Source organism: Ornithorhynchus anatinus, unplaced genomic scaffold (assembly GCF_004115215.2).
Source record: "Ornithorhynchus anatinus isolate Pmale09 unplaced genomic scaffold, mOrnAna1.pri.v4 scaffold_264_arrow_ctg1, whole genome shotgun sequence".
In the NCBI taxonomy this organism is placed as follows: domain Eukaryota; kingdom Metazoa; phylum Chordata; class Mammalia; order Monotremata; family Ornithorhynchidae; genus Ornithorhynchus; species Ornithorhynchus anatinus.
The window spans coordinates 3,755,109-3,765,520 of NW_024396743.1; the positions used below are offsets into that span (position 1 = coordinate 3,755,109).

Here is a 10,412-nt window from a genome sequence, read left to right on the forward strand (position 1 = left end):
CTAAGCGCCGGGGTAGATACGAGGTTCTCAGGTTGTCCCTCGTGGGGCTCTGTCTTCATCCCCATTTTACAGATGAGGGAACTGAGACCCAGGCAAGCAGAGTGTCTTGCCCAGGGTCACACAGCAGCAGGCAGGTGTAGAACTCTAGACTGCCAGCTCGTTGGGAGCACAGGGAACGTGCCTACCGACTTGGTGGGATTGTTTTGTTGCCCCTTCCCAAGCGCTTAGGACAGCGCTCTGCACCCTGTAAACGCTCACTAAGTACGACTGATGGGCTGATGTTAGTGGTGGAACCGGGGATGAGAACCCAGGACTCCTGACTCCCAGGGCCTGGCCTCTTTCCCTAGGCCCCGTGCTTGCCCAAGGGACACCCAGCGGAGGCGGGGACCGGAATGAGACGCCAGTCGGGCTGAAGAGCGAAAAGATTTATTGTTTGGGTGGGGGAGGAATCCCGGGGTGTCTCGGTCTCCCCGGACACGGGCTTCAGATGAAGAAACTGAGGCACAGAGAAGCAGAGTGTCTTGCCCAGGGACAAAGAGACGGGGCTTCAGATAGGGCTGAGTCTTCCCACTTGGAGGCAATAAATTAGGCTAGGTTTTTCGGGGACGGGGCCGCGATGCCTGGGGGCGGTCAGGTGACCTTCCCCCGAGCCCACGAGCGACGGTGATGATAATACAGATGACGATGAGGCCGAGGGTACTTAAGTGCTTACTATGTGCCAAGCACTGCGCTACGCGGTGATGGAGATTCAAGTTGATCAGGTTTGGACTCAACCCCCGCCCCACCCAGGGTTCGCAAACCGAGCGGGAGGGGGCATAGGCATCGACTCGCCATTTGACAGACGAGGAAGCCAAGTGACTGGCCTGAGGTCACCCGGCAGGCGAGCGGCGGAGCCGGGATTAGAACCCAGGTCCCGGGATCCTACCCCCCGTCCCGGGCTCTTCCTCGGTGACCTTTAAGAGGTCAGCCTGGCTGCTTGGAGTGGGAGAGAAGCCCCCCAGCCCCATTGATCCGTATTGATGTGCTAGGAGCCCGTCGGGGGGGGGGGGGGCGGATTCCGAGCCGGGTTCCTTCTCCCCGGCCGCCCCGCCGTACCGTAAGCTCCTTGAGGGCAGGGATGGTACCGACCGACTCTGCCGCCCTCTCCGAGCGCTCCGGCGCTCAATAAGTACCGTTACTTGATTAACCGGCCCCCGGCTCTGCCACCATCCGCGCTGCAGACAGCCGAGGGAATCCTACCGATCTGGGAAGACCTCCCCTCTTGGGGGGGGGGGGGAGAAGAGAGGTGAGGGGAGAGGGAGCGGGGACGGGGGTCGACGAGAGAAGAGCGAAGGGGCTCGACGGCCCCCTCCGCCCCTCAATCCTTTTTGGCCCCGGGTCCCTGGCTGCGGTTGAAAAACTTGACCCGGTTGGCGGGCGGCTGGGTGGACACAGAGGGTGACTCCAGCTTCACCTTGTCCAGAAGCGTCTTCTTGATGGCGGCCGGGGAGATCTTCTCTTGATCCGCCATGGACTGCAGCTCCCTGTGGGACGGAAGGAGAGCTCTCATTCCTCCCTCCGTTCGTTCGGGGGCATTTATTGAGCGCTCCCCGTCTGCAGAGCGCCGCTCTGAACGCTTGGACAATAAGCAGTGCCCGTCCCCGCCCACGACGGGCTCACAGTCTAGAGGAACCTGGGGAGACGGGGAGGAGCGGCACGGCGGAGCGGGTCGAGGCCGGGCCCGGGAGGCTCCAGGTCCCCGGGTTCCCGTCCCGCCGCCGCCGCGTGTCCGCTGGGTGACCTTGGGCAGGTCACTTGGCTTCTCTGGGCCTCGGTTCCCTCTTCTGTAAAGTGGGGATCGAGACCGTGTCCCCGCTTGCGTCGACCCCGGCGCTAAGCACAGTGCTTGGTTCATAGTAAGCGCTTAACACATACCACACTTCTCCTCTTATTCTTACTGGTCTTTCGTTCACTCGGTCGTATTCGTCGAGCGCTTACTCTGCGCAGAGCACGATTACACCAGGCGCTGGGCACTGTACTAAACGCAGGCCGCCCTGCACCCGGTAAGGGCGACAGTGACTGACCGGATGGCAGTAAATCACGAATGGTCTCGGTCCCCCCCGGGGCTCGCCGTCTAAGTCGGAGGGAGACCGGGTATCGAACCCCCCCCCATTTACAGATGAGGAAACCGAGGCCTAGCGAGGTGCCCTGGCTAAAGGGGCAGAGCGGGATGGGGACACAGGTCTTCTGACGCCCGGGCCCTCTGCGTTAGGGCTGCTTGGCTCCGGGCGGGGGTCTGGATTCGAGGGGACGACTGACCGCGTGCGGATGCAGGAGGCCTCGACGGCGTTGATGAGCAGCGAGCGGAAGCCGCCGCTCTCCAGGAAGTGCAGCGCGTGGATGGTGGCGCCTCCCGGCGAGCAGACGTTGTCCTTCAGCTGGCCGGGGTGCTGCTCAGAGTCCAGGAGCATCTTGGCCGCTCCCTGGGGCCGGCGGCCGGGGCCGGGGCGGAGAGAGCACCGTTAGCCAAGCGCGGGGGGCGGGGGCCCGGCTCGGAGCCCCTACCTCCCCCCGCCCCACCACCGTCGTCGTCGTCGGGATAAAGGTGTTCGGTGAGCGCTTACCGTGCGCCGAGCACTGTACGTGAGCGCTGGAGGGAAGTAATTTGTGAATGGCACTTACTGAGCGCTAACCGTGTGCAGAGCACCGGATTAAGCACTGGGTACTGTACTGAGCGCTGGAGGGAACTAAATCGTGAAGGGCATTTACCGAGCGCTGAATGTCTGCAGAGCACCGTGCTAAGTGCTTGATGGAAGTACATCATGAATGGTATTTACTGAGCGCTGTGTGCAGAGCAGCGGATTAAGCGCCGGGCACTGTACTGAGCACTGGAGGAAAGTAAATCATGAAGGGTATTTACCGAGCGCTGAATGTCTGCAGAGCACCGTGCTAAGCGCTGGATGGAAGTAAATCATGAATGGTATTTATCGAGCGTGGACTGGGTGCGGAGCACTGGGCTAAGCGCTTGGGAGAGGACGGTAGAGCGGAGTCGGTGGCCCCGTTTCCCACCCAGCAGGAGGGGGCAGTCAGTGGCGGGGGGGGCGGAGGGGGGGTCGTGGGGGCTACTGACCAGCAGAGCTTGGGCCCCGAGCCGGACGGCCAGTCTCCGGGGCAGCCCCATCTTCACCCCGCCGTCGGCCAGGGCATCCAGGGCGGTGAAAGCCTGTTGGGGAGACGCGCCCGCTGAGCCCCCGGGAACGGTCCGACCCCCCGCCTCGTCTCCCGTCGTGTCCGGGTCCCCCGGTGACCCCACCCTCCCCCTGCCCTCAACTGGCGCCGGGGGGCGGGCACCCCTCTAATGCCAACCTGCTCACCGAGCCTCCGCGTCGCCCGCCTCGCCGCCGACCCCCGGCCCGGAACGCCCTCCCTCAAATCCCACGGACGATGACTCTTCCCCCTCTTTCAAAGCCTTACGGATGGCCCACCTCCTCCTGGAGGCCTTCTCTGACTGCACCTCCCTTTTCCGCATCTCCCGCTCCCTTCTGCGACGCCCCGCCTCGCTCCCCTTGCTCTCCACCCCCTCCCGGCCCCGCACCGCTTTCATTTATTTATCTGTATCGACATCTGTCTCCTCCCCTCTAAACTGTAAGCTCGCTGCGGGCAGGGAATGTCACTCGATTATTATGCTGTAATTTAAAGTAATGGCGGTGTTTGTTCAGCGCTCACTATGTGCCAGGCGCTGTACTAGGCGCTGGGGTGGATACAAGCTAATCGGGTCGGACGCAGTCCTCGTCCCAAGCGGGGCTCACGGTCTTCGTCCCCATTTTACAGACCAGGGAACCGACGGGCCGAGAAGTGAAGCGACTTAATAATAATGATGGTATTTGTTCAGCGCTTACTATGTGCCTTACTATGTGAGGTCATGGGGCTGTCCCACAGGGGGGCCTCACGGTCTTAATCCCCATTTTCCAGACGAGGTAACCGAGGCCCAGAGAAGGGAAGCGACTTGCCCGAGGTCACCCAGCGGGCGAGGGGCGGAGCCGGCGTTAGAACTCAGGTCCTCCTGACTTCCCAGGCCCGTGCGCTCTATCCACCGAGCCCCCCTGCCCCTCCCCAGCGCTTAGCCCAGCGCTCTAGCCGCAGCTCGGTAAATCCGAGGGTGGGACGCGTTCGCCCGTCCGATCGGATTTAGCGAGCGCTCGCCGTGCACCCGGACCGAGCGCGTGGGAGAGGACGACACGTGAAGGGACGCTCGGACGGCCCCCCCGGGGGGAGTCCCGCCTCCCCCCGGCCCAGGACCGAGGGGGTGACGCACGTAAGCCGGGCCGCTGCCGCTCAGCCCGGTGACGGCGTCGATGAGGTCCTCCTCCACCTCCGTGCAGAAGCCCACGCTGCCCATCAGCTGCTCCAGGAGTTTCCCGTCCTCCACCTGGGCGTGGGTGCCCGTGGCGTAGACCGTGGCCCCCTCCCTCACCACCACGGGGGTGTTGGTCATGCAGCGGATCACCTTGGGCGCCGCGAGGAAGGCCGTCAGCTTCTGCGGGGCAGAAACGCGGGAGAGGTAATCGCTCGTTCATTCGGTCCCGTCGGTCGAGCGCTCGCTCTGTACCGAGCGCTTGGGAAGTACGGTTCGGCAACGGACGGAGACGATCCCTGCCCGACGGCGGGCTCACGGGCTAGAAGGGGGAGACGGACAACTAAACAAGTAGACGGGCGGCAACCGCATCAGTAAAGAATCGTCAAGCGCTTACTAGGTGCCGGGCGCCGTACTGAGCGCCGGGGCGGACCCAGGCGTGGGACGCGGTCCCCGGCCCACACGGGGCTCACCGTCTCCATCCCCCTCCTGCTACCCTCCCCGCCCTGCCCCGTGCAGAGAAGCGGCCTAGCGGAAAGATCCCGGGGCTGGAAGTCAGGGGACCTGGGTTCATTCATTCATTCGATAGTATTTATTGAGCGCTTACTAGGTGCAGAGCACTGTACTAAGCACTTGGAATGTACAAATCGGTACCAGACAGAGACAGTCCCCGCCCTCTGACGGGCTTACGGTCTAATCGGGGGAGACGGACAGACAAGAACAATAGCAATAAAGAGAATCAAGGGGATAATTTTTATTTTACGCTATACGATAAGCCTGGCACCTAATAATACACGCTTACTATGTACTATGCGCTGGGGCGGAAAAAAGCAAATATCTAAGTACCTAGGAAGCGCTTCCAAATGCCATAATGATAATGATATCTGTGAGGTGCTTACTATCTGCCAGGCATTATCCTCAGCGCTAGGGTAGGATACAAGCTAATACTAATAATGATGGTATTTGTTCAACGCTTACTACGCGCCAGGCACTGCTCTAAGCACTGGGGCGGATACAAGTAAATCAGGGTGGACCCAGTCCCTCTCCCATTTGGGGCTCGCGGTCTTCATCCCCATTTTCCAGTCGAGGGAACGGAGGCCCAGAGGGGCGAAGCGACTTGCCCAGCGTCACCCAAGCTGACGGGAGGCAGAGCCGGGATTAGAACCCACGACGCCGGGCTCTTGCCACTAAGCCCCGCACCCGGCACACGGTCGGCGCTGGGCTGACGGCCCGACGGGGACCTTACCTTCTCGATGGAGCTGATGGTGACCCCGGCGGCACAGGACACCACGATGTGGCGTTCCTCGATGTCCCCGCCGATCTCGTCCAGGATGAAGGGGATGATGTGGGGCTTCACGGCCAGGAAGAGCACGTCGCTGTGCTGCACCGTCTCCTTGTTATTCGGGGTGAGGTTCACCCCCATTTTCTGCGGGAAGGGACCCCCCCCCCCGGAGAACTCAGAGAACATCCCCTCCGCCCCCACCGGGACGAGCCCCCTCCTCCAGGAGGCCGTCCCCGCTTCACGCTCGTTCCCCCGCCTTCGGTCGTTCACCCGAGCGCTTACGGGGCGCAGAGCGCTGTACGACGATATCACCGACGCGTTCCCTGCCCACGACGAGCTTACAGGGCACCGGGGTGGGCGCCTCCCAAGGACTCGGGACACTTCCGTACACTTCCGAGAAGCAGCGTGACCTAGTAGACGAAGCCCGGGGCCCGGCGCCGGAGCAGCCGGGTTCTCCTCCCGGCTCCGCCACTCGCCTGCTGCGTGACCTCGGGCCGGTCGCTTCCCTTCTCCCCTCCGAGGGAAACTGGGACCGCGAGCCCCAAGGCGGACGGGGACCGTGCCCGGCCCGATCTGCTGGTCTCCGCCCCAGCGCTCAGTACAGTGCCTGGCACCTCGTAAGCGCTTACCAGATACCACCGTTATCATTCTATTCGGCCGCATTTATCTGGCGCTTACTGTTTGCAGAGCACTGTACTAAACGCTTGCTTGAGAAAGTAGAGAAGCAGCGTGGCTTAGTGGAAAGAGCACGGGCTTGGGAGGCAGAGGTCGTGGGTTCTAATCCCAGCTCCGCCACTTGTCTGCTGTGTGACCTTGGGCAAGTCACTTCCCTTCCTCTGTGCCTCAGTTACCTCATCTGTAAAAATGGGGATTTAAAAAAAATGTGAGCCCACGTGGGACAATCTGATTCCCCTGTATCTCCCCCAGCGCTTAGAACAGTGCTCTGCGCATAGTAAGCGCTTAACAAATGCCATAATTATTATTAAGGAAGCAGCGTGGCTCAGTGGAAAGAGCCCGGGCTTGGGAGTCCGAGGTCATGGGTTCGAATGCCGGCTCCGCCACTTGTCAGCTGTGTGACTGCGGACGAGTCATTTAACTTCTCTGTGCCTCAGTTCCCTCATCTGTAAAACGGGGATTAAAACTGTGAGCCCCACCTGATCACCCTGTATCTACCCCGGCGCTTAGAACAGTATTCGGCACATAGTAAGCGCTTAACAAATACCACCGTTATTATCACAGTACAACGATGAAGAGTGGCAATCCCATATTTCCGATCTCTGCCTCGGTGCGGCCCCGTGGAAAGAGCACGGGCCTGGGAAACGGCAGACCTGGGTTCTACTCCCGACTTCACCTCCCACGCCCCCCGCCCCGAGAAGCGAAGGGACTCACCCAAGGTCACGTGGCAGACGGGCGGCAGGGCCGGGATTCGAACCGAGGACCCTTCTGCCTCCGAGGCCCGGGCTCTATCCGCCAGGCCTCGCTGCCTCTGTTTACTCAAACCGCTTTGGGCGGAGCAGAGTGACCCGCGAGCAGATCGGGGCCGGTGACCTGTCCTCCCGCTAACCTCCCGGCTGGTGGACTCTGCCCTTCGGGCTTTAGGAAGCCAAGCGACCCTCACAAACGCCGGTCCACCCAAGCCCCTCGGCGTCAAAACAGGCTTTCCTCCACCTCTCCCCACGCCTATTAATCAATCTATCCATTTATTTCGTAGAGTGCAGCGCTTTGCACCCAGGAAGGGCTCCGTAAATACGACTGAATTGCATATCTATTGAGCGCTTACTATGGGCGGGGCACAGGACTGAGCGGTCGGGAGAGTCCGATACGGCAAATAGGTAATTTATCCTATTTCGGCCCCGTTCTACTGATGTGGTAACTGAGGCGCGGAGAAGGGCAGTCAGTGGATTCACTCATAATAATGACGATAATAATAACGATGGTATTTGTTAAGCGCTTACTATGGGCCGGCCACTGTACTAAGCGCTGGGGTGGACACGAGCAGATGGGGTCGGACACGGTCGGAGGGAACCGAGGCCCAGCGAAGCGAAGCGACCTGCCCCAGGTCACACAACGGACAGGTGGTGGAGCGAGGATTAGAACCCAGGACCTTCCGATTCCCAGCCCCGGGCTCTATCCACTCCGCCACGCTGCTTCTCGATTCATTCACCCGATCGTCTTTACTGAGCGCTTACTGTGTGCAGAGCACTGTAGTAAGCGCCCGAACGCCACTGTAAAGACCCATCATCATCCTGGAAGGGACTGTTCCAGAAAAATCATCATCAACCTAGTAACGATGGTACTTGTTAAGCGCTTACTATGTGCCAAGCATTCCTCAAAGCGCTGGGGGAGATCCAAGTTAATTCAGATACCGTCTCTGCCAGTCAAGCGTAGTTATTGAGCGCTTACTGCGCGAGGAGGACTGTACTATACGCTCGGGAGAGTACGATATAACCATAAAGAGACGCGTTCCCTGCCCACGACGAGCCGACGGTCTAGAGGGGGAGACGGACGTCAACGGAAAATCAATCGATCGATCGATGAATCCATCACCTACCCGGAGAGCAGAGACCGTGGGTAGATCCATGTCAGGAGAGCTGGCTGTGATCTTGTGGGAGGCCAAGATGCCTAAAATAATAATAATTGTGGTACCTGTTAAGCGCTTATTAGGTGCCGGGCACTGTACTAAGCGCCGGGGTGGATGCAGACCCGGCTTGGGCAGGGCTTGTCTCTCTCTGCTGCCGAACTGTACCTTCCCAGCGCTTAGCACAGTGCTCTGCACCCGATAAGCGCTCAGTAAATCCGACTGAATGAACGAAAGTAAACTGCGCCCCGATTCTTTCCCATTCCCATCAAGGACGGCCGGTTCTCTTTCACAAGTCAGTCGATCGATTGATTCAATTCAGTCATATCTGTTGAGCGCTTACTATGTGCGGAGCACTCTACTGAGCGCTTGGAATGGTGTGGAATGGAAGGGTCGATGGTATTTATTGAGCGTTCGGTGTGTGCAGGGCACTGTACACCGTGAAGACCCACCACCATCCTAATGACAATAATAATAATAATGTTGATGGTATTTGTTAAAGGTTTACTATGTAATAATAATAACGATGACGGCATCTGTTAAGCGCTTACTATGTGCTGAGCGCTGTTCTAAGCGCCGGGCTAGATACAGGGTGATGGGGTTGTCCCACGTGGGGCTCACAGTCCTCATCCCCATTTTACAGATGAGGTAACCGAGGCCCAGAGAAGAGAAGCGGCTTCCCCCGGGGTCACACAGCAGACCCGGGGCGGAGCCGGGATTCGAACCCACGACCCCTGGCTCCCAAGCCCGGGCTCTTGCCGCTGAGCCACGCTGCTTGACCCTGTGCTAAGCACCGCTCTGGGTGCTGGGCCAGATACCAGGCCATCAGGTTGTCCCACGTGGGGCTCCTAGTCTTCATCCTCATTTTCCAGATGAGGTCACTGAGGCCCAGAGAGGTGACTTGTCCAAAGTCACACAGTTGACAAGTGGGGGGATTAGAACCCACGACCCCCGAGCCCCCCTGGGGGGTCTCCCCCCCACCCCCGTCGCCCCCCGAGGCCTACCTGCGGCCGTGAAGCCCCGGGCCAGGGCAAAGGCCAGTTGTCCGGCCCCGATGAAGCCGACGCTCATGATGCCCGCCGCTCTGCCCGGGCCACGGCTCGATCGATGGGGGCCCGGGAGGAGGCCGCCTCCGCTCCCTGCGCCTCTCCCGCCTTCACTTACCCGCTCTGGAAAATGGGGATGAAGACCCTCAGCCCCACGGCCGGCGGGGGCCCTGCCCACCCCCATTACCAAGGATCCACCCCGGCGCTCACCACAGGGCCTGGCACAATCTAAGCGCTGAGCAAATACCGTAAACAAAAAGGGGCTGGGGACAACCGGATCGGCTTCGATCTGCCCCGGCGTTCAGTACAGTGGCTGGCACATCGGTCAGCGCCAAAAAATTTCCATTAAAAGAAAGGGACCGGATCCAACCGGATCATCTTGGATCTCCCCCAGCGCTCAGTACAGCGCCTGGCACATTGGTCGGCGCCTAAAAAATTCCACGAAAAGAAAGGGACCGGGTCCAACCGGATCATCTTGGATCTCCCCCAGCGTTCAGTACAGCGCCCGGCCCATTGGTCAGCGCCTAAAAATTCCATTAAAAGAAAGGGATTGGGTCCAAACGGATCACCTGGGATCTCTCCCAGCGTTCAGTACAGTGCCTGGCCCGTTGGTCAGCGCCTAAAAAATCCCATTAAAAGAAAGGGACTGGGTCCAACCGGATTAGCCTGGATGTCCCCCCCAGCGCTCAGTACAGTGCTTGGCACGTTGTAAGCGCTTAAAAAAATCCCATGAAAAGCAAGGGACCGGGTCCGACTCGGATGTTTCCCCCAGCGCTCAGTACAGTGGCCGGCACGTTGTAAGCGCCCAAAGAACAGAAAGGCGCCGGGTCCGAGGGGACTAGCGTGGACGTGGCCCAGCGCTCCGCACAGCGCTCGGCACGTGGTGAGCGGGGACGAGGCGTTGCGGGGGTCCCCGCCTTACCGGGCTCCCGCGGGGATCGCGCGGCTCCGTGTGGCCCGGGCCCCTCCCCTCCCCCCGCCTCGGGCGCCGCGGCCCACGTGGGCTCGCCCCGCCCCCCCGCCGCCGCCTCGGCCAATGGGAGCCCGCGGCGCCGCGGACCGGCCAATCGGAGGGCGGCGTCCTCCCCCCGCCGCCCCCCCCCGCCCAGGGCGCTTGCATCATCCGCGCGGACGCCGCGCGGGCGGGGCCGGCAGACGGACGGACGGTCCTTC

The 10,412-nt window shown here is 60.8% G+C and overlaps 1 protein-coding gene across 3 annotated transcripts; it reads right to left on the reverse strand.

Annotated features, from left to right (window-relative positions):
* Nucleotides 1-410: 410 nt before the first annotated feature.
* Nucleotides 411-10,210, reverse strand: PYCR1 (pyrroline-5-carboxylate reductase 1). Of its 3 annotated transcripts, none has more exons than XM_029057022.1 (8): nucleotides 10,162-10,210; nucleotides 9,198-9,362; nucleotides 8,167-8,237; nucleotides 5,580-5,759; nucleotides 4,295-4,516; nucleotides 3,110-3,202; nucleotides 2,299-2,462; nucleotides 411-1,523 (listed from the first exon to the last, which is right to left on the reverse strand). In XM_029057022.1, exons 2-8 carry the CDS (start codon nucleotides 9,262-9,264, stop codon nucleotides 1,358-1,360), a joined length of 963 nt encoding a protein of 320 aa, XP_028912855.1. In that variant the 5' UTR covers nucleotides 9,265-9,362; nucleotides 10,162-10,210; the 3' UTR covers nucleotides 411-1,357. The 3 variants fall into 3 exon arrangements, with proteins under 3 accessions (XP_028912855.1, XP_028912856.1, XP_028912857.1); XM_029057023.2 differs by lacking the exon at nucleotides 10,162-10,210 and adding an exon at nucleotides 9,809-9,910; XM_029057024.2 differs by lacking the exons at nucleotides 8,167-8,237; nucleotides 9,198-9,362; nucleotides 10,162-10,210 and adding an exon at nucleotides 7,005-7,049.
* Between the last annotated feature and the right edge of the window lie 202 nt (nucleotides 10,211-10,412).